Source organism: Pelecanus crispus, chromosome 2 (assembly GCF_030463565.1).
Source record: "Pelecanus crispus isolate bPelCri1 chromosome 2, bPelCri1.pri, whole genome shotgun sequence".
In the NCBI taxonomy this organism is placed as follows: Eukaryota; Metazoa; Chordata; class Aves; order Pelecaniformes; family Pelecanidae; genus Pelecanus; species Pelecanus crispus.
The window spans coordinates 139,254,518-139,278,629 of NC_134644.1; the positions used below are offsets into that span (position 1 = coordinate 139,254,518).

The 24,112-nt window shown below is 39.1% G+C and overlaps 1 protein-coding gene across 1 annotated transcript; it reads left to right on the forward strand.

The window, feature by feature from the left end:
• Positions 1-196: 196 nt before the first annotated feature.
• Positions 197-23,419, forward strand: TERF1 (telomeric repeat binding factor 1). Its single transcript, XM_075705798.1, is given in 11 exon segments — positions 197-226; positions 228-480; positions 4,019-4,114; positions 6,319-6,449; positions 7,172-7,258; positions 8,610-8,759; positions 12,298-12,404; positions 13,508-13,573; positions 13,660-13,703; positions 14,777-14,841; positions 23,261-23,419. Coding segments are annotated over 11 exon segments (1,188 nt in total).
• The last annotated feature ends 693 nt before the right edge of the window (positions 23,420-24,112 follow it).

Below are 24,112 nucleotides of genomic sequence, written 5' to 3' on the forward strand. Positions count from 1 at the left end.
GCCGCGTGGACCGCCTCACGTCGCTTATTCAGTTGGAGGTGAAGGGGAAAGCCCTGCAGAGGGGCTCCGGCCGGCCGGCGGGCGGCCGGTCCGACCCACAGGCCCACGGCCGCGCCCAGCCCAGGCCCCGCCTCTCGCCCGCCTCCGGGCCCTGGCGGGCGCGGCCCCGCCCAGCGGCAGGAGGCGGCCGCGCTGAATGGCTGCCGCGCGGGAAGGGGCGGGGCCGGGGGGAGCGCGAGCCGGACCGTTGGCGGGGGCGGGGCCGGCGGCCGTTGGCGCGCGGGTTGAAGATGGCCGGGGCGGCGGGGAGCTCGCCGGGAGGGGCGGGCGGGAGCGGCGGCCGGGCCTCTTCGCCCCCGCCGGCCGAGGTGGAAGTCGTGGCCGCGGACTGGATGCTGGAGTTCGCCTGCTGCTGCCTGTGCCGGCACTTCGGGGAGGAGTGCGCGGCCGAGTTCTGGCGGTGGAGGGACGTGGCGCAGGGTGAGGGGCGGCGGCGGCGGCGGTTGCCGGGGTCCTGCGGGTGCGGGCAGCTGCGGCGCTCCGGAGGCGGCGTGTCCCCGCGAGGTGCGGGGGGCAGCTGTCCAGCACACGGGAAGTGCTTCTGCGCTTATGTCTTGTTCCGTGTAGGCACGTTTTATACGTGCGTTTTGCTTTCTAATGCTCGTGGTCGCTGGCGCTGGGGGCGGTTTCAGGGCTTTTGAGGGCTTCAGAAGATTCCTAGAATGATAAGAGTGTAGTCTGTTGAGGCGATTTAACAGTATCACCAGCGTTTGCACATGGTGGAAATAAAACAGAGCAGGCTGATTTTTTTGTTTTTTTTTTTTTTTTTTTATCCACTGATGTTCGAGTTTAGCATGCGATAGCACTGATAATCACAGTTTTGGGGAATTTTGCTAGTTTAGTTAAATGAGACCAGGGAGGGAAGAAAACTGAACTGTTAGTGGTTACTGAGGGGTTGGGGTGAGGTCTTTTAGATGATGAGGTGAACACGAGCATTCGCATTAATCTATTGCCTTGATTCTATGAAGCTTGAATCTGTAATATGGCTGCCTATATACCACCAGCAGTTACTGAAGCTGAGGCCTCAGATGATGAGAGTTGAAGGCTGCTGAAAACTTGAAGAGGATTTAGTGAAGAGGTGCAAATGTGGTAAAAACCAGAGCTGAATTACTTAAATACACTGAGTTCCTTGAGTTTATATTCAGGGTTATGGTAGAAGACTAGAAGTATTTCAAGGAACTATAGTCTAGCAGACAAAGGTGGAATGAAGTCTGGTGACTGGATTTTGAATGGAAAAACATGTATTTAAAATGTGAAATATTTAAGAGTGGGAGTAGTTAACAGCTGGAAGCAAATGTTTAGATCCCAGATAAATTTGATGATTTATGATGGTTTCTCTGTTAGAAATAATTTTCCTGAAGATACCAGGCTAGAGCTTTTGGGGATTTTTGTGTGTGCGTTCTTGACTGAAGTAAATGTGATAGCATGACTTGTTTAAACTGTTGCAAGGAATGGAATACAATGGCATGCAGTAAGATTAGTAAGGAGATTGATATGAGAAATTGCAAGAGGCAAGAAATCTAAAGATAATGTATGAAGTACATTGAATGGGCGTCTGCTAGATCAAATTAATGGCGCTACTCTGCGTTTGGCCTTGGGACTGTGGCTCAGTGGGAGAATTGTACTGAAATGTCATGAAGACGTAGGCGGGAAGCAGAGACGCTGTCAACACAGAAGCAGACTGGATTGTTTCCTGAGAAGAACAGGAAGAATTTTGAGGACCATATTAGTAGAAACGATTAATTAAATTGTACAGAGTGCAAGGTCATGTGGAACTGGGAGCTGATAGCAAATTTGGAATTTGTTCCTGCTCCTGCTGTGTTCAGCAACAGTTGAAAGAGAGTTGGGCATATTGGTGCTATAAGATTACAAAGTCTATGGAAATCTAAGCACAGTTGTAAGATTACATTAGAAAAGTGGGTGTGGTTTTTTATATAATACAGAACTATTACTCTTGCATATGTCGAAGTGAGACCCTCCTACTGAAATAATGTTTGGTTGTCAGCAAGAAGGTCAATTCAAACTGAAGCAAGTGCAGAAAGGTAGGAAGACTGAGGGAACAAGACGAGCTATTTTATGAGGAGATAAATAATATTTCTGTGTAGCTCAGTACGCTGCCAAGTAGAAATAGCTAGGTTACCTGGGATTAAGGATTTAAAGACAGCATGGCAAGGTTACATGCCTTGCCTACCTTATCCTGCCTTGACAGGATATTATGGTCTGTATACCTGAACTAGCTTGTGTAGGTATCTGCATGGCACGGAAGAGGATTTCTAGAATTACTAATGAAAGGCTAAGATGAGAAATACATTTGAGTGGCCATAGGGAGGAATTCATGATTGAGGGCACTATTAACGGACAAATTAATAGAGAAACTGCCTTGGGGTGGGGAGGGAGAACAGTCTAGAAAAGATCGTGAAGGCTTTCTGTTTATCTGCATTACTTGTGAGTAATTGCTGCAGTTACACGGTAATCACTTCGAAGTTTTTTTTTCTTTGGAATAGCTCTAGAGGAATTCAATTTGTGTACTCAGAATGCTCCATTGTCCAAACTAAGCACAGGAAGTTTGCTTTAAAAATCTACTCCTGCTTTGAATTAAAGCACTAATGTAGGTGCACCTTAAAAGAACAGAGAAAGCTGAAAGATCTCAAGCTACTTGCCAAGATGACCCTGTAGAATCGTTCTGTAGAATCATTCAGCTACAGTATTCTGTCTACTTCCAAAATTTCCAAGCTCTGGCTCCATCTTCAGGGCATGATGATGGTGCTTATCTCTCATTGAACTAATCCGAACTCTTTCTGAAATTGAACTCTATTGTCTGCTATGAAACATGCATGAATTTGTGATTAGAACGAGTGCCACTTTACTGTTGTTCTAAGCAGTGTTCCTTTTTTACTTCCTATTTTGGCTATAGGAACTAAAAGCTCTTGTATCACTTGTCCTCACTGAAGCAGTTGTAAATGTGTTCTTCCAAGCCCAAATGACAGTGTCGTGCTTGATGTTAGCTTAGGTAATTATTCGGGGCTATTTAATTACTTTGTAATTTCATGCTTATCTATTCTTCATAGGAGATGATCATACATGATAATAAGATGTTCGTACATGATAATAAGCAAGTAGACTGAGTACTTCCAAGTAAAACAATGTTATGTACTCTAGTTGTGTCATTGCAAAACGTGGGGGTTCCATGTTCCAGAATCCTGGCTTTTGCTAGGCTGGCACTGAAATGTGTACATAAACGCTTCCTGAGCTCAGGTCTGCAGCTTAGGCAAGTCACTTGACTCATTCTTAACTTTTCATTTTGAATGTTTCTGTATTATGCTGTGAAGACTAATTACTATATCCAGCACATTAAAATATGAAGTTCACAGTAAACAGCATGATGTAAATAATCTCATTTTAGCTCCCGTTCTAAAATATGTAATAATCCTCGTGACCTTCCAACCTTGCGAGGAGGATTTCCCTTGTAGGTTTATGTTCCTGACTAAGCTCTCCTTGTACCTTTTACTGCTTTTGGTCTGTCGGTTGCTATAGCAACATGTCAATGTTACCAGTCTGCACGTGGCTCATGTTTTGTGGGCATTCCACAGAAATGTTCTCTGGAGCAGACAGTTGTCTTTTGTGGTAAGCTACTGAGGAGGAAAAAAAAAAACCAACCTTCATTTATTTATGTAAGGTACTATGGTCTTCTAATTTGATGACTACAAGGCCGTGATGCATTTTACCACTCCTAGGCTACTGTTGTGAACTGCAAGAGGGATAGGTTTTCCTGGTCAAATTCTTGAATATGGTTTAAGTTCTTTTAACATGGAGGAATATTAACTAAATGTGCTTCATCAATTTCCTAATGAATTAGAAATTTAGTAGATTATTAAAGTCTGATAACATGGTGTCTAGTATATTTCTAGCCACACTGTGGCAGTGCTGGAGCAAGACTGACTTAACTTTTCTTTTCCAGCTCTTATTAATGGCCTCTCCAAAATACCTACACATCAGAAAAAAACGGTGTATCTCTGTCAGCTTTTGATAAGAACTGCAAAAGGAAAAAACCTTGGTAAATACTCTGATTCTTTTTTCACTTGTTTAAATAGATTTGCATGAACTTGCACAGAGGTGCATTAGGTATGCTTTCACATAGCCTTTGCTGTAATCATATATATAAAAAAAAAATGACTGGACTCTACCTTTTGGAGTGTCTGTATTCTACATGTGACTGAGCTGTATGCAGGACCAGTGTTATTCTGTGCTGACTGATTTAGCTGCTTTGAGTTTGACTATATGCTTCTTAAATTATAGGTCTTTTTTGTTAGAGTACCATCAACAAAAGAAATATACTGGAAAAGATTGACTAGCTCTTAGTGAGCAATATTTGCAAGTTTAAAGCACAGAATATGCATTTCTTCCTGCACATGTAACTCTAGAGGTTAAAGTAGGACAGACAGTAGGTATAAGAATATGGATGAAAAGGATGACTGCTCTTGTTTCTTGCAGAAAGCTTTCAGCTGGCAGCAGGTCCTTGGGACTCTTATTCACTACCGTGTCTCCTGTTTGGCTGTATTCACAACTTACTGGTTTAGCCAAGCTGATTTTGCTTCCATGCTCAAGTTTCTGGAAGGCTTAACTTTTTTGCTGCAGCAAGTTTTCACTGGTTGATAAAACTCATTGGAATTTAAGGACTTCAAAAGCAGTCTTGCCAGCGAAAGCATGGAAGAAAAAAAGTGTATTCTGGCCTAGCAGTGCCACAAAGGCTTGTTTTTATAAAATTAAATTTCTTATATTGCTTGTCAGGTAATAACACTCTTCTTGATTTAGTTCAACTTGAGAATCAAATTCTAATATTTAAAATAGTTCATCATGTACAAATTATGAAACTTTTCTGATAATGCTTTAAAACTATATTATTGTATATAACACTTGGGAATATGACTTCAATGTGTGTTTGTATCTGAGTGTATAGAATGACCTGTGTGATGAGGAAGATTGCATGTGCTTACATCAGATGTAGTTGCACAATGTACAGGGAAAGCTTGTATGTTGTATGGTAGCTCTCCTAATTCTTTTCCAATTATTAAAATATTTAATCTGTACTGAGCCTTAAAACAGAGTAGGCTGTTTCAGGTGTTAGCTCTTTAAGAGTTAAACACTTTGTTTTTATACTATTAAACTAAACTTAATATGGAGTGTCATATTACTTGATTCAAACAATAATTAGAGAAACACAGATGTGTTACTTTTTTAATGTGTATATATACATATAATGCTATTTAAATTTTCAGTGTTTGTCTTCTACTGTAGTGGGTATCAAATATTTTTTAATTTTTTCAGTATTGCTTCAATTGTTTACCTTCTGTCTGAAAAATACTTACTGTAAGGAATAAGAAGATATTGAGAGAGATTCTGCTATGATGTCATATAAAATGAAGGACCAAGTGAGGCTGTAGTTCAGTGAACATCTTGAGCTAAGCTGGCAGCACCATGGGGGGAAAAAAGCAGTCTTGTGCACCTGCCAGCTCCTACTGCATCTGTTCTGTTGGCACATTCGCTTGTGCCAGATGTGCAATGACCAGACTGGGAAACTGCTTCTAGAGTGTTGAGGGGATGGTTATTTGGCTGGGCTAGATGTCTGCCAGAACTGTTTGCTGTGAGTTTGCACAAACCTTGGTGTTGGCGCAGCAGTACAATGACATGGGAGATTGCTTCTGCTTTTTCAGTGACACTCCTGTGTTAAGCTTTTTGAATTTCCCTCTTGGTTTAACCCCTTCAAATGTAAGAAAAAGTTAAGACATGGAAATATAGAGATAGGCTCAGGAAAAAAGCTTAGGATAATGGTTATATTACAAAATTAACAGTATCAATACCAAATGTTTTGATATCTGATGCCAAGCTTAATGCAAGAGTATTACTAATGCCAGCCCAAATACATGATGCTAAACTTGGCACTATTGCAATTGGCACTTTAAGTTAACAATAATTAGCAGACACATAATCTCCCTTAAAAATGCAGCAGTAATGTTATTAGCAAGGGTAGGAAAAAACAGTCTCTCTGAAAAGAAGGCAGATACTTCAGGTCTCTTAAACACACCTGAAGAGAGAGACTAAAAATTATTTGAGGAAAAAGGAATTTATATTATGTATAATACATATTACTTTATTGTGTATAAATAATGTAATATATTTAGCTTTATCCTTTAAGTTTTTAAATACTTTTTTCTTCCCTCCCTCCTCCCCCCTTCCCCCTCCTCCCCCCCCCCCCCCCAGAATGCCATTTTGAAAATGATCAAAGAATTTCACCTTTGGAATCTGCTCTGTCTTTCTGGACTTTACTTGAAAGGGAAGAAATTAAACTGGAAAAGCTTCATGAAGATATTCGTCGATTGATTCAAATTCAGGTCTGTGTGACATTCAAAAGGCTTCAGGATGCTACCTATTCATTCTGCTAAAACGGGGCTCCTTTCACAAAAAGCTTCGGCTATTAGCAGGCTGAACTGAATTTTCTAAGTTTGAAGTATTTTCAAGTAAAGAGTAAATAGATCTGTACAGAGGACCTTTTCCTATCTCAATTGCTTCCTGTTTGTCCCAGTTCAAAATTGTTTCAAAAGCTGCTAATCTGAAAAAAATGAGATGTCAATTGAGATCAATTTCAGAACACTAGTATCTTGAGCTTTAAAATATATTATGAATAGCCTTTTTTTTTTTTGCTTAAAATAATTCTTTGTATTGGAAAACTTTTGATTTCAAAGAGAAACATGTAAAAACATGTTGACAGCTACTGGGACTGTGAAAGTCTTTCAGGGAAAGATGAAAGCAATACTTAGTAAATATGGGATATTTTGCATCAGTGAGGGTCCTTTTAAACACCTGATGGAGAGGTTTTAGGCATTTATACATTTATATTATTATATTATTTATATTTATATACATTTATACTTCAGAACTAACTTGTAACTAGATAATTGTTGGTAAAAAAATAATCTTCTAATATATAATCTTTTTAAATATAATCTTCTGGATTTTGGAAGTCTTACAAAACTGTGAAAGCATGACTTCTCTTGTTTTTTCTAATCTTGGGTGAAATGTATTTCAGCATATCTTGTAATTATATTTGTTGTAGATTGTAGCAGTCCATATGGAAAACGGATATTTCAAGGAGGCTGCTGAAGTTCTTGAAAGGCTATTTACAGACTCCGAATCAGATAAGGTAGTAACTTGCTTAACTTGCATTAAGCTCTCTCATTGTCAGAGGAGAAGAGGGGAAGGGGTTTCCAAAGCTGCGTATCTTAGTCCTAATTACTGCCTATGCAGTCACTTACGTGCCATGGCACTTGTAAATGAAAAAGGAAATCTGTGGCTAGGGGAATTGATAGACATAATGGGTCATCTGGGGGAGTAAAATGCTTCTAGCAGCAGTTGTTCTTCACTGTGGGCAGCATCAGTCTGAAACTCATCCCCTTTCCCACTTCATATGAAGAGTGGTGTCACTACAGATTCTGGGTATTTGATATTGCTGTTTTCTCAGAGTAAAGACAGCATAAACATGCTGGTAGAGACATAGTAACTCCCTAATAATCAGTCTGCTGACTTTTTTTGAGCCATTGCAGTGCACTCTGTTGTCTCTGATTAGTGTTCTACACACTGAAGCATCACAGGGAAGGAAAGCTCATTAGCATCTGTAGTATAGAGTGGATATTATGCCTCTCTCTGGAAAAGATAACGTATGTGGGTTGGGCCGCCTCCTGGTTTGATGTTGACTGCATCATTCAGAAAGATGCAAGTTTGAGTGCATCTCTCTGTTTAAAATAATAGCTAGTGTACACACCTGAATTTGCTGGGGTGGAGAAAAGAGCAAGAGGAGGACTGCAGGCAAAAAGAAAAAAAGGCAAAAATGCTGCCTCTATCTTCCTCTGGTATATTAGACACTTGTTCTATGTAAACAGTAGCATGTGTATAACTTATTCTTCAGATATACTCTTCATTCAGAGGATTCAGATGTTCAGAAAGTGTAGGCTGTGGTAATAGTATTCAAATTCATAAATAAGAATACAACCGGTACACAGAAGTTAATTCTTGGCTGTATTGGTCTCTGTAAGATTTGGAGTGGTTGGTAGACAAAATGTGAGGTTGTGATTATCAGTATCAATGTGTCCTTAATGCTACTGTACTAAATAGTGCTTTTCCTAAACACTGTAAACCCCTTTTAAGAGCAGTCTTCTTGAGGCAGCAAATGAGAAAAGAGAACCCAGTAATGACTGGCTTTTTCTGGGTGTTTTTGCTCCGTTGACAACCCTGCTTTCAGTGTTATTCATAAAGGGAATGAAAATGAGAACCTCTGGAAAGTTACACTTAACTATTTACTGAGCACATAAAGTAAACTCCTGGTATTATGCCTAGTTAACTTTAGAACCCTTTCAGACTGTAGCATGAAGTTGTATAGGCATATTCAGAAAACTATATAACTGTCATGTTTACCTTTGTGTATGTCCTGTTTAGTGTAGATGCCAAGTTTACCGCAGGATATATTTCTGTGTTGTATAAAGCTGTGCTTTTCTTAGCCTTTAAGGGTGAAGCTGACAACCATAATTAAAAGCAAGGATCCATATGTTCCCCTTCTCCAAAGCTTCAGTTACAATCTTTTGATAAGTAAAATCAAGTCTTACATTGAACTTTACATGAAAGAAAACGAAACTAACTTCTTGATACAGGTATGTCAAAACTATTTTCAAAACTTATTTCAGAAAAGGTACCTGTTAAGATTAAATAGATTTATACTTTCAAGGGAGTTGTTTAGATGATACTCAGTTGTTGTATTAGATGAAAAGGAAGCTTTGTCTTCCTTTGGATTGTCTTATTCAACTTTTTTTTTTTTTAAAATTAATATATGCTTAGGAAAAAGTTAGTAGGACTCCTTTAAAATATGTTTTGTGAATGTTTTTTCCACAACTGTTTTGCTTAGAAAAATAGTTAGGAAAAAAGCATAATTAAAACGAGGTCTGTCATTAGTGTATGTTTAAGAGAAGCAATTCTGATCTGAGACTCTTTAAAAGATAATGTAACTGTATATTTAATGTTTATTTTAAGTCTATATGACTTCTCATACTTAAGCTAAAAGATGAAGACCTGTTAATTTGGCTAAAAGCCTTAGGAATGTCAGAGGAGTTAGGGGATAGAAAACTTTTATTGCTGTTTTCCTGTAAATAAAATAGCTCCTTACAAACCACGTTGCTCAAAAGTGATTTAAAATTGGCAAGAACAACATTCCTGCTGCAGTTCATCTTCTGGAGGATTGTAAAGAATTTCTCTTATGTTTACTTCCTATAAAAGAATATTGGATTACTTGATTACAAAAGCACGAGCATCTAAAGGTAATAAGAATTTTTTTATAAATAAAAAATATTTATTTTAAATAAACAAACCTGAAGCTCCTCTGGGGTTTTCATTTTCTTACCAGAAAGAGAGACTAGAGAAGTTACTAAAAGACATTCAAAGTATAATACAATATCTTTGAATGGTTTCACTTGGCTGTAAGTTTTCAAGTTTATTTTCCAAGGTTATTTCTTTGAACCTAAGAGGAGATAGAGGTTTGGAGGTGTCAAAGAACGCCTGGAACTCCAAAATGGCATACTTAGGCCCTCTGTGTTGCACCCCCACTGCCTGCACATCCGTCCTACTGCCTGCACCAATGTTGCAAATATTGCTTCTGAAATCTTTGCTTTGGACTGAGTTACTCTGGGACATGGAGGAGGCAACTTTGTGATGAGTTCACACTTCTGCTGTGCAATACATGTAACTGTTTCCCAGCAGCGTACCCTGCATTCTCTACAGAAAAATACTCTAGCTTTAACTGTTAATCTCTCTTCTCTTTCTTCTGGTGCCATATGTAGAAGCAGAATCACAGAATAGTTTGGGCTGGAAGGGACCTTTAAAGGTCATCTAGTCCAACCCCCCTGCAACAAATAGGGACATCTTCAACTAGATCTGGTTGCTCAGAGCCCTGTCCAACCTGACCTTGAATGTTTCCAGGGATGGGGCATCTACCACCTCTCTGGGCAACCTGGTCCAGTGTTTCACCACCCTCACTGTAAAAAAATTTCTTCCTTAGATCTCTTCTGAATCTACCCTCTTTCAGTTTAAAACCATTACCCTTTGTCCTATTGCAACAGGTCCAGCTAAAAAATTTGTCCCCATCTTTCTTATAGGCCCCCTTGAAGTATTGAAAGGCTGCAATAAGGTCTCCCTGGAGCCAGGCTGAACGACCCCAACTCCCTCAGCCTTTCTTCATAGGAGAGGTGCTCCATCCCTCAGATCATTTTTGTGGTCCTCCTCTGGACCTGCTCCAACAGGTCCATGTCTTTCCTGTGCTGAGGGCTCCAGAGCTGGACACAGTACTCCAGGTGGGATCTCAGCAGAGCAGAGTGGAGTGGGTGAATCGCCTCCCTTGACCTGCTGGCTACGCTTCTTTTGATGCAGCCCAGGATACAGTTGGCTTTTTGGGCTGCGAGTGCATATTGTTGGCTCATGTCCAGCTTTTCATCCAACATAAGGTGGTCTACATTGCTAGACTTTCGTAGGCTCCTTTTTCTAGGTTATTGTCAAGCTTGGAATCTACTGTTAATGAAGTTCTTGTGCTTCAAGGAACTCTTATAGGTTAGCTGCTCTAAGAACAGTCTGCAGATAATGTATTACAAGGAAAAAGGACCTATACAAAGAAAACATTGATCTGAATAATTTTTCTTTATAACTTTCATTTCCCTTTCAAAAGAATGATTTGGGGGTGGGGAGAGGGGAGACAAGTACAATTTGAAAGCTACTGTTAACTTTTAAAATACAATATCGTGGATTTAAACTTTTTTTTAACTAAATCCTTTCTACCCATTTATCTGTATGGAAACATGTCCTCACTTTCATATGTGTTTTGCTACCATCAACCACTGTAAAAGAGCCAGTATTTTGAAAACTTACAGCTGAAAGATGTGGTAGTTTGGGTAGCTATGAAATTTCTGAGTGAAACGTTTTCTTCTGTGATTGGAAGTATTCTGTGACCAGAATATCTTCCAGTATTTTCATGGATGAATGAGTAAAATAGAGAATTTTTTTGTATTTTTCTGACTCTCATAAATGCTGAGAGATTCTGCAAGCTGTGAGGACGGGTTAAGATTTCAAAACTGAAAATTGGATGGATGGCAGAAACAGGAGGCAAAAGCAAGCCCTGAAAGAAGAAATAGATGAAAAGTGGGAGCAACTGGCTAAGCAGAAAAGTAATTAATATTGGGCCTGTAGTGAATCTGTAGTGAATCTGTCACCTTTGAGTCATTTTGAGTGTTGCAAAACAGATCACCTTTTGAGATGTATAGACAGTGTTGGATGGAAGATGGTTGGCTCTGCTTAGTAATGATGGTGCACAACCAGGTTTTTTTTATGGTTTGGGCAGTAAGTATACCTTAAGATGCTAGAGAAGAAAGTTGATAGCAAAGTGGCAAGAATGACCTCATGTGGACTAAGTGATTTTTTTTTTTTTTTAAAAAGATGTTATTTATTATAGCAAGTAAGTGGGAGAAATCTAGGGAAAAATACACATCTTACGATCCTCTGGACGTTCTATAAAGAGTAATGAACCATTCCCTCCTCCTTTTGGGAATGGAGGAGAACTAATCTTAGTTTGTGGCTAAAAGTTTAGGCAGGATGTTATAAAGTTCTTTTGCTAATACAGGTAAAGGTTACATTACAAGCCTAAAGTCTGATTAGACATGAAGTCTAAAAAAGACATTAGTCTTTTGAAATTGTTAAGATATGCTTGATCCTGCCATGTGCTACAGAACTAGATGAACTTGTGAGGTCTGTCATTTTTCATTTCTATATTCATTTCTAATCTAGTTATAAAAATCCGACTTTGCAAATATTATCAAAGTACTCCAGTCTTAGTTAATCTCTGCAATGTATTTCACATATCTATATGTTCACTTATTATGCAAGTATTCATTGTATTTCTGTGTGTTCATATAAATATCACTTTCAGATATGACTAAAACTTCTGAGTTATTAGCTGATAAAGGTCTTGATGGATTTCAACTTAACACACTACAGTTGTTTTGAAGCTACTTATTTTAATGGTAATACCTCTGGAGGGTCTGTGAAACAAGCACTGTTAGTCCTAATAGAAAGTACACATATTAATCTTAGTGTAAACTACTAGCTAGGTACTGGCTGGCTTTAAAATTAAAGTATTGATTTGATTTCTCACAGGCAGCCACAAAGCAGGTAGAGTCTAAAGGATTGGGAGCAGCAGCATTGCAAAACAAAACTGTGAATGTCAATGAAAACAACCAAAGGAATTTGGAAACAAAACGAAGGTTTGTATTAAGCACAGCCAAGGGACATGCTTGGACAGCAGCTTGAAACTTGTAGAACCAAGAGTAGGTAGAAGGAAGGATGTTAAATTCCAAACTGCTGTCCAATAGAAAATTAACTACAAGCGCATTCTCTATTTTTAAGTTTTGGCTTTTCTATGATTGTTACTTTTGGCATTTACATCAAATAGCTTGGCATTAAGTTTAAGTATTGTTGAAGATGCACATTTTTCAGTGTAAACAGCTGTCAGTCTTGTATAACAATAAAAACATAGAAATACGTAACTTTCTTTTGTTTTTTTTTCCTTTATGCTTGATTGAGCTCCTCTTAGTCCTGCCCTCCTAGTTTAAGGCAATGGGTTGTCTGGAGAAGAAATAGGATAAGGAAAGGGAATTAGTCTATTACTTTTTCCTTACAGCTAAACACAAGATGCTCTTACTTAGTGATACTAGTATGATGGGAAATAGTTATATTGCTTCATGATTCTGGCAATGTGAACCCTCAAAACAATTACATGCTTTTTTTAAGAAATGCTGGGGGAACTTGAAGCCCAGCATTTTCCCCCTTCCTTTGAATTTATTTTGAAAAATACTAATACTCTAGATTTATCACCAATTTTTTTCATGGAGAATAAATCTAGTCTTTCGCTGGGATAGAGCTTCTATTTCTGGAGTTTTATACTTGGAATACTTGGCATCATTTAGTTAAAGAAATTGACTGATGCAGATAGAACGTACCGGAAGAGAAGCCGTAAGATTTTTTTTTTTTTTTAGAAGGACAGCTCCTGACACAATTATGTCTGAGAGGTATGATGAAAGACTTGATCACAAAAACCTATGGAAATAATTCCTAGATTGTGAAGAAGGTATGAAAAAATACATGGGCAAAATACTTCATGTCTTCAACTAAATGTGTAAAGTCTTGTGTATTTCTCCTCCAGTATTAGGGAGGCAGTGTTAAGAGGGTTAGTGGATTGAAGGAGTTAGTGTTTGTATGCCACTGTTTCTATAGAGAAATCTTGGTATTTTCTTTCATTCAAATATTGTTGAATCACATAGGAATCGCATGCTGCCTAGGAAATTATTTTTTTGGCTTTTTTTTAAAGATCAACGAAAGAGCAACACCGTATTACAAATCAGTCACCTGGAGACATAAAAAAACCCACAATAAGGTAAAAATTTTTTTTGTTCTTGCTCTTGGTCATAAATGTTTCATGAAGTTCTGAGTATTTTTACTTCAGTTCTGTGTTCCTTGCAGGCCTCATTCAGGACGGAAACACAGAGTGAGAAGTGTTCTTCAGAGTGAGTATTAGCTTATTTTTTACACTTTCAAAGCAAAATCATGTTAAACACTTTCCCCCCCACCCTGCAATAAATGGGTTGGTTGTTTGATAACTGCTATCCAATGTCACTGGATTAATAGAAAAATTATTATGGTGAAAAAAACCCTCCCAACCGTTGTGTATGGTTTCTGCCCAAATGCAAATTTGGTGCTTGCAACATTTAGGAAACTATGAAATGGCTTAAGGTTCTCTGGCAACTTGTTTCACAATATCATTCACTATTTTCTGGTTCACTTGGGGTTTTGTTTCACTGGGATTTACGGTATTCTATGCAAAAGAAAGCTGACAGAGGAGTACTGAACCTAACCTAGGTTAGAAGTCAGAGACAACTGTGGGGTGAAGGAACTAAAGAGGTTGGCTGATTGGAAAAACAAATTGTAGTGTAAAATGCACAAAGTTAGGATGTTCATCCATCTTCCTGGTATTACTTTTTTAAAACTTACAACATGGGTTATATAATATTTATAAGTAGATTCTGAAAACCATTAGCACCCTCTTACCACAAAGATGACATTTATAGCGTCTGCATGTGGTCACGTTGTACTTGGAAGGACAAACTCTTAAGATGCCTTGGATGCTTGCCACAGTTAGAACCTGACGTGTTCTGTGGAAGTGATGGGACCTGTATACAAAGTATCATAGCCCTGCTGGTTAGTTTCCGTTCTCTCTATGTAAAATGAGAGCAGTATGTATAGTAAAAACATTTCATGTTGGTTTTACCAACAATGTTTCATTATTGTGTACCAATTTTTACCTAATTGTTTAAAATGCAATTCTTCTGTGAGCTCTATTGCATAGAAAATATAGTGACTCTTTTGAACAGGCTATTTTTGAAGTCCTTGGACTAAGATGAGATTCATGTGTATGCATATATAAAGGTATATTCAATATAAACAGACACTGAAATGTTCGCAGTCTGTCAAAGCATATCAAAATAATGTACATTGTTGTCTCATGTAAATGGTAGAATGCAAAACTGCTGCCTTAATGTTGACTCCTCATCGGTCTGGATGTATATTAACTGTCTTCTAGGTCTGAACAGCTTACAAAATGTGGAAAAACATGGAGATGCTCTGGCTTGTGGTCGAAGAAGACAGGTTTGTACCCATTCTCTAATCTAAATGGAGATAAAACTAATCTTCACTGCATAGAATTTTTTTTTTCCCAACTTAATTTGATTCTGTCTCCAAAATGCCTGGGTTTAAGATTCTCCACATTACCCAAGCTGTGCTACAGCTCCTGAAACTGTTTTTTAAGTTCTAATTCCTGCCCTTAAAAAAGAAGAGGACTTTTTTTTTGTGCAGTCTCAAATATCGGTGCTAATGCTTATGAGCCTTTAATTTGGTGAAATACACTGTTACTAAAACTTAGTCTGAGTCTTCTTAAAACATGTGAAAAAATAAAAAATTCTTTCCACTTTCTGGGTTAAAGAATTCAGGATGTCATTTGTCCATGAGAGTTTTGGACAAACATCAAATACTTCTTGCTTTCCCACTTAGAAGGTTAAAGATTTAGCAATATTATAATTCAATACTTCATTCATGTGAGGTGAAAACATATATTTACTTGGGAAACTATTCTAGTTTTTATAAAGCAAATAATAGGGTCTTTTTATAATACTACATTTCATATAGTCCTTTGCATTCTCTTCATGGGTAAGCCTACTTCATTGAATTACTTAAAAATAATTATACTGTGTTCACTAATGCTAGAATTCCCTATTGGTGGGAAGTACAGAAGCGTATGCCTTAATAGAAGGGAATTTGAAGTTGATTTGATGTTGGGGTGAAATGTTACAAACTGATTTTTGCATGTAGCCGATTTTCTTCAGTTACGATAAAATGATAAACACTTCTCAATGAAATTAATATTAAATAAATGTATTCCCACTGTTGAACTCCTCTTGAGAATATTTCTTAGGAAGCAATATGGAGTCTTTCTGTTTAGATAACAGTGCAAGTTATCAACATACATCCATTTTGGTGTGAGCTGTTTCATCTTTCTGATGTTCATTTTGACACTTCATTTTTCACATAACAGGGAAGGACAAACCTGCATATGTGGGGTTGGTTTGTTTTTTTTTTTTTTCAGACTGTCCTTGAGGAGAGTTGTACTTATTCCTAGTCCTTTAAGTATTTTTATTGAAGTACTGGTTAGATCTTCAGTTACATGCTGTCCTCAAACTGGTTGAGGTCCTAATGAGAGCTCATCTATTCTTGGAGGTTAAACCCCCTGCTACATAAAAACAGTTTTTCACTTTCTCACAAATCTCAGGAATAGTTAAATCACTGAGAGCCTCCTTAAAAGCTGCAAATACAGCCAGTTCCCTAAAAACCAAAATACTGGTGCTTACTGGATTTGCTTGTTACTTTATTCCAATTTATACTTGGATAGGTACCTTGTCAGCCAGTTGCTGGTAAGCATGCACACTTCCATCAGTCTTTTTTTTCAACATCAAGTTTTAAACTAATTGGACCACAAATGACTGGGAGCTAATGACAGCTTTATATTCACCTATTCTTATGTTGAGGTAGTTTGTTATGGGGTCAGCTGCAAGCACTATATCCTGGTCTAGGTCTTGTGCACAGATCTCGCTAGAAAAAAAATAGATGTCACGTGCTTAATTCTGTTGTTATAGTTCAACCTTAATTGAAATGTACAGACTAAATTTATAGAAAACTATATCTGATAGTAGTGAAGAACTCATTGAAAATTCTATAAAAGCTTGAAATTAAAATTCAGAACTATGTTTCTTTAAACACTTAGAAAATTAGGCATTTGCTGTCTGCCTGAAATTTATGCCACACTCCCTGCCAGTGAGACCTTGCATAAATACTGTATAGAAAGCAATGATATTGGCCTTTTAAACAATAGATCTGCTCCTCTGCTTAATTATCTGGGTTATAAAATTGTCTGTATGCATGAAAGAATGCAGTGAATGTCAGAGCTGTTGACTTCTCTAGAACTTCCTTTTCCATGTAGTCCCTCTTTCAATGTTGGCATTGTTTGCTCTTGTTTTGTAAATGGCATTTCACTGCAATGGTTCAGTGCCTGTTTTCAGCCTTTCATTGCTGTGTTTTCAGTTAGCTGCATACAACAGTCTGCAGTGCTATTGAAAGGAAGTGTACTTTATTTTCTCATTCCTAAATTAGGCGACACAAGTGTCACAGATTTTAGGGAACTGTTTGTACTCAACTTCATGTCCTGTGTGTGTATGGCCTGTGAGTTGTCTAAAATATGACTGACACTTTGCTTAAATTAAAGAATGTGTCTGAAAATCTGGGTTTTCAGAATTTAGTCAGACCTGTATGGAAAAAAAAACCCCATATGTTTAAACTCAGGGGGGTGGGGAGGAAATCAGAAGAGTCCCAGAATGCATAATCCAAAGGAAGACAAGTTACTAGAGCAGAACTGCCTCTAAGGAATAACAAGATCTTTAGATATGTGAGGGTATGTTACACAGTCTGTCTGGCAAACTTAAGCTTGCTCTGCCAGCATTCTGAGCTAGCCAAATGTCACATTGCTGTGGAGTAGGCGCTGTGATTATGTTAGCTCAAGCATAGTGCTGCATTATGTCTGGTCTCTCAACCAGTCTTGCCAGCCTGTAACAGTGCGATGCTAAAGTCTATGTAACTGCCATCCCAGAGGGCACTGGCAGTTTGTTAGCGTGTGTGTGTGTGGAGGCAAGTTACTGCTCTGTGTAGTTCTTCAGTGAAAAGAAAAAAATGAGTCGGACTGTGGTTTACCTATAAGGCAGGCTCCTTGTTTATATGTTAAATTGAAGAAATCTATTTTTTAAAAAGCTCAATGTAAGCAATTGAAAAGCAAAACAAGCAAAAAAACAACCCTTTTAACAGCAAATGTAATGATTAATTACAAGTAACAAGGGTTGTGATTGTTGCTGGAAGTATTTGAATTATCTGGTGCTGTAGGTCAAGCATAACTCTGTTACTTGAATAAAGATTTTATTTAGGAAAGTTTTCTGGCATGCTCTGAAATGAGATGAACTAGATGGTTCCAATGGAATCTCTGGTCTTTTAATAATAGTAAAAAAAAAATCCACCATTCACTGCTAATGTTGCCAAAGTTCTGTGGAAGAGGAAGTATTGGAAAAAGGAAGCCTTCTTGATAAAAGGTAGACTACTTTAGAGAAGTTTTAGGTTTCTAACTGTTTAGAAACACATCTGAACTGCTACCACTCTTAATTCTTTCACTGGTTAGTGAGGTTTATCAGCGATCGTAGTTTCTTCAAGAGGCACCAATAGTTGCATTAAGCTGGAATAAGTCCAACTTTCAGATGTGAAGTTTGATCTTCACATACCTCAGCTTGCACTTTGTGTAGATGCCAAACCTTTGCTTGTTGCAGAATAACCAGAATACAGTTTTGATCAGGCTGAATGTTACCTAAGCTCCTTCCCCCCAAGAGACACCCGCTGCCTTTCACCTCGGAGTGCTGCTGCCACTTTTAGCAGCTTAAATTCGAGAGAGGGGGGGAACCATGCAGAATGGCACTCAAAGTTGCCACCTGGCCCATCCCCTGTGCCTGAATTGTTGTTGCTCTTAAGAGCAGAATCTTTTAAGGATCCCCAGAAGGGTTCCAGCTCATTAGGAGAGAAGAAATAAATAAATAATAATAATAAAAACCAAAAACACCCTCTCATCCATGGAGATTAAAATTTTTTTATCTGAGCATCCTTGGACACATGGACCTCTTGTGCCACTGACAGTCATACTGGCTGGCCCTGGATTGTCCTGCCCAGCCACGTCTTGTGCACAAGCAGGATGGTATGCATTTGTCTAATGACAGCAGCCATGAGATTTACATTTCCACTGGGTACATTATTTGCAGAGTTAAGTGATGTTTGTTCCTCTGTAATTCACAGATTTCCTCTGTACTTACACAGTTCTGCTAGTTGGCTTTATCAAGTTTAAATTTGTGTAAGCTGAGGCTATTCCTTTGCAACTGCATTTTCCCTTTCTACCCAGTTCTTCACAATTTTGAAAGTTCCAATTGTAAAGGTCATAGCCTGATTCTCTCAGGTTCTCTCCTGCTTTATAGCCAACACAATTTATCCATTTGATAGTTGGAAGTGATCTGCTACTTACAGGAGGAGGTCTTGTACATACTCTAGGAAACCTCTCTTTTCATCCCCCAAACTACAAATTCTAGGCCCTCAGCTTCAGCCATTTACACCTCCTATTGGTCTTCTAATGTTCTATAAACATTTTTTTTTCTTTCCAATCCAGTTGTTCCAATTAACCTGAGGATTTATTAGCACAGATCCCCTTTGGGAATCCCCATAAGTCTCTACAGGTTTGGTTACAAATTTATCATTGTAGGTGCATTAGCAAAGGATTGGTCCCCCATTGCATAAGGATTATATAAATTTAATCTTGGGAATAGTCATAACTTGACTGGATCCTGCTGGCTACAAAACTGTTAAGGGATGTTAGGAGCCGCCACCTCATCCAGCAGCCCCAGCCCAGGACACTCCTGTACGGCTGCTGGAGCCCAGACCAGCGCCTGGCATCTCTGCCCAGGCTGGGGGATGTGGCTGCTGCTTTCCTGTTTGCAGGTTTGCCTGGTAGCAAAGCTGAGCACAAGTCCCAGAGACACACAGACACAGGACACACACAAAGAGGGCACTGACACAGCTGGTCACATAGACTGCTATGGACAAGGTGCTGCCCTCAACAGCATCCACATGTGGTACCCATGTAACATGCAAACACAGGCAGCCAAGTCCCCTCCTCTTCTCTGGTAGAGGTGTAAGTTCACTGGTGAAAGCACACACATGCCTCTCTAGGTTCACAGGCACACAAATGTTTGCAGATGCCCAGGTATAGGTGCAGCCACTCTGTCTGCCTGGTACCCCTGCTGACATCATGGCCCTTCCACCTGCTTTACAGGTCCTTTACTTGCTGGCTGGTGCAGCTAGATTCACCAAACACAAGCACTCACACACTTATCTAATGGTGGTGTGGTTTAACCACAGCCAGTAACTAAGCACTACACAGCTGCTTGCTCACCCTTCCCCCCAATGGGATGGGGGAGAGAAGCAGAAGGGCAAAAGTAACTCCAACTTGTGGGTTGAGATAACTGAAATAAAATAATCATAATAATAAATTGTAGTGAAAAGGAAAACAATGAAAAGAGGAACAAAACCCAGGAAAAACAAGTGATGCAACTGCTTACCACCCACTGACTGATGTGCAGCCCATCCCCAAGCAGCGATTGCTGCCCCCCAGCCCACTCCCCCCAGTTTATATACTGAGCATGACACCATATGGTATGGAATATCCCTTTGCTCAGTTTGGGTCAGCTGTCCTGGTTGTGCCCCCTCCCAGCTTCTCGTAGACCTGGCAGAGTATGGGAAGCTGAAAAAGTCCTTGACTAGTATAAACACTACTTAGCAACAGCTCAGACATCAGCGCGTTACCAACATTGTTCTCATACTAAACCCAAAACACAGCACTATGCCAGCTACTAGGAAGAAAATGAACTCTATCCCAGCTGAAACCAGGACACATTGGCACTCTGTGTTCCAGTTGTGCTCCAGTGTACACTTGCAAGATGTCTCCCTTTCAGGCAAAAGGTGAAATTTTCACTCATTCAAGAAGACGAAGAAAAGGCAGAAGGGGCCTGTGCTGCCTGGGTGTCAGCTCACAGCCACCACTGCTGGGCTGACCCTCCAGCCTGACAATAACTAGAGACTTGAAGGAAAAAGCTACAAGACACACAAGGGCTCCTCCTGGGCGCCATGTCTGTCCTGAGCCCACTGTGCTGCTCAAGACTGTTAACATCAGGTCCCAAGGAAGCTTGTACTGGAGCTGGAGACAGGGAAAGGGAGGGGATAACTGGCAATCCAGGACCAAACCTGCACCCCTCGCCCTTGCAGCCAAGTTAATGCCAATCCCTGCCAGGGTGGCTGCATGTGGCTTCAGCCCTGTCCTGAACCCAGCTTGTTCATTCCACATTCATGCCATGTTGATAGCTGAAACCAACCCACCCTTTCCCGACCAACATCTCCTAAATTTTGCCAGATACCAGAAGTACCTTTACCAGACTTACCTTGACCAGACCAGAATTACAATTACCTTTCCTATTTTTAGCTGACAGTGGGGCGCTCAACTGACCGGTATTTAAAGCTGGAATTCAGCAGCCCCCACATGCCGCAGGAGCCTACAGATGACCCTCAGCTGAAGCCCCAGCAGGACTTCAAAAGGTCCTGTACCTTTCCAAGCAGTGGCAGAGAGCCCACGGTCCTCCTGAGCGATGCAGGACATGTGAATCCCATTCACAGTAGCAGATGCTGTCGTGGAAATAACCCAGATGGCAATTTAGATCAGGTCAGAGCTTGAGTGGTTTATTGCTATGGCCATAGGAGAGGACAGGGAGCAGCAGAGCGACAGCCTCTGCTGATGTGAACTCTACCCAGCTGGGGCAGCTACAGAGTTCCCATAACTTTTACAACCTGTTTTTCACCAAAACTCTGTCAGAGAAGGAGCATGTGGTACATAACAACAGCAAATGAAACTCATCAAACAAGGAGGCTCTAGACAGTACATCCTTTTACAAATAGTTCGCTCCTTTGTCAATAAAATCGTTCTGACTGGGAAGACCGTCAGCTGCAAATGCTTCTTGACTACTGAGGCCTGCAAAGGCCTATAAGACATTAACTATTTTGCTTTCACATGCTGAACATGAGTAAGTAATTGCAGTGCTTTTGATCACTTGCCTATGTGAATTTCATAGTGCTCTTAGGAACAAAAACACTGACTTTTTTGCTATTTCAGAGCAACTCCAAAGTAAGTAAATTACAGGCAATGGTTAAATGCAGAAATAAAAGAGCTTCTCGGCTGGATTTTGAGAAGTCATTTGCTCATGACCTGCACATAAACACATGCAGATTTTGTAAAAGTGCAGTAACTGATGTTTTTTAATATGGAATCTGCTGATGCTCACAGAAATGCCCACATGACACAAGTGAAAATTGACCATTTGTCTCCTTTCATAATGATGGTCCATGAGACCATCAGGAGCAGCAGGACAACTCCAATGCAAGAAGCAGAAGTGAACACAGATAAATTAAATGGGACAGCTGCACGATACAAGTCTCTGTACATCTCAATCTCATTAACATTTTTAAGTTTACATTTTTTCTATAAGTCTTTACATTTCAGATTTTGGGGAATAAATGCAGAAGGAACTTGCTATCAAACTGCAGTTTGAAATAGAAATTGATACTTACTTCTTAGAAACAGTTTTCCCGCACAGTTGTTTCAACGAGGATCCTGTCCTGTATTTGCATAGATGACATGCAATTCAGTTTGCCTAAGGAGGTGTGCTGATCATAGATCAGTACGATTAGTTGTGTATTAAGCAAGCAAGGATTTGAAGACTTGCGGAGGATCAGATTCTAGCAGAATAAGTTGTTTTAAAATAATTTCCTATTAAAGTTGCTAATTGCTATTCCAGACTGAAAAAATTACTGTATGTAATACACCTATATTAAAAATGCAGTGGTTAAAAATAGGCAAGATAGGATATCTAGTATTTAAACTTTTATATATATATATATGTGTGTGTATTTCTATAAAGCTACCACAAAAGAAAGCTGATACTCAGTTCTCCTTCACACTTTACTGTAAAGATAAGTTTTCAAAAATCAAATATTTAATTTTTAAAAAAATCAGTTTTCTTTCACTCTGTGTGCAGTCTGAAAATTGTTTGTATTGAGATATTTGTATCGAGAAGCAACTAAGGAAGAACTGATACACTGGAGTACTTCATTGGAAGGGATTGCTTACAGATGTATAAATGCGAGTAATTTTCTCTCCTTTTATGAGAGAAAAGTCATCCTCTAAAGATTAAAAAGCTTGTAGGTCATGACTTAAGTAGTGGGCTCAACAAATGGCCAAAAACAAATGCATAGCTGTTACCTGAGGATATGGCTGATGTCACTTTCCAGTGCAATATGTATCATTTTGCTTCTATCAGCATTTTAATTGTTGGGATTAGTTTTTCCTGAGCACACTAAAATTCCTTTGTTGTTGGTAGATGGTGTCTTGATTCTCAGTCCCTAGGTTAATGTGTCACAAAATGCTTTCTCTTTTGTGATGCATCCTGGGATCAATCAAGGTTTGTCTTGGCTCAATTAGCTAATAAAGTGCGATTTTGGAAAGCATGTTTTGAATGAAGCAAAACTTTGCCCAATGTCTTTTTTTCTTTTTCCTCCTGTAACTTTTGAACATTGAAGCATGTGTTTCTCATTCTAGGTGACGTCTGCTACTGTGTTGTAACACTTGACTTGGTAACCTTTGTTGTTGTATTTAGTGTCAAGTTATGGTGCTCAAAAGAAATCAAAATGACCCTACTGACCCTCAGACATCTGTACTCTGTAATAACTAGAGAGCTGTATAAAAACCTACTTTCTTATTTGCTATAAGCTTAGCTCTTACATTAATACCTTTCTCTGATCATATATCTGCTATTTTTCTCTGTTCTTCCCCTAGCGATGGACTTACAAAGAAGACTTGGAACTGAAATCAGGAATAAGGGAGTTTGGAGTGGGTAACTGGGCTAAAATTTTGGTCCATGGTGACTTCAACAACCGAACTAGTGTCATGTTAAAAGACCGGTGGAGAACACTGTGCAGGATTGAACAAGGCTAATTTGGACTACAGGGATCAACTCTTCTTGACCTTTCCCTACATAAGGACCTAGTCTAGCTTTTCAGAATAATAACTTATTTTAGTCTCAGTGTCCAGCAGTGTTGCTGTCCTAAAACATGAAACGGAATAGTAATAGGTATAAAATGTTCATGTGAGCTCACTCACGTAATGATGACTTAAATGTAAAGCCTCGCCTTTTATCTACATGCAACAGATGACCTAATTTCTGAAATGTGAAAATGCTTGCAGTGATTTAAGAAAGGTCAGTTATGTACACAGGGGTGTTAAATGACTGGCAACATGTCTAGTTTGATAGAGGCTAATGCAGAGTCAAGTGTTGTGTATTTTTAAAGGGTTGTATCTCTAGTCAGATTGAGCTTTTTATCATTTTACTTCATGCCATATAACCCATTCTAATCTGATTTGCTTCACTTTGAAATTTTGGTCAGACTTGTCATCTCTGTCTGTAAGTTACACCAAAAAGTATGTATGTATTGGTATTGCTAATTTTACAAACGGATTCCTTTTTTTGCAGTTAAAAATGTGATACTCCATGTAATTTTATATTTGTAACTAGTAAAGGTGCTGCTTTTTTTTTTAAAAGAATTAAGCTTAAGTTTTGGTGGAAGATTTTTTTTTAACTTATGTCTATTGGCATAATAGCACTTTTTATCTCACAGAAGAGATGGAAAA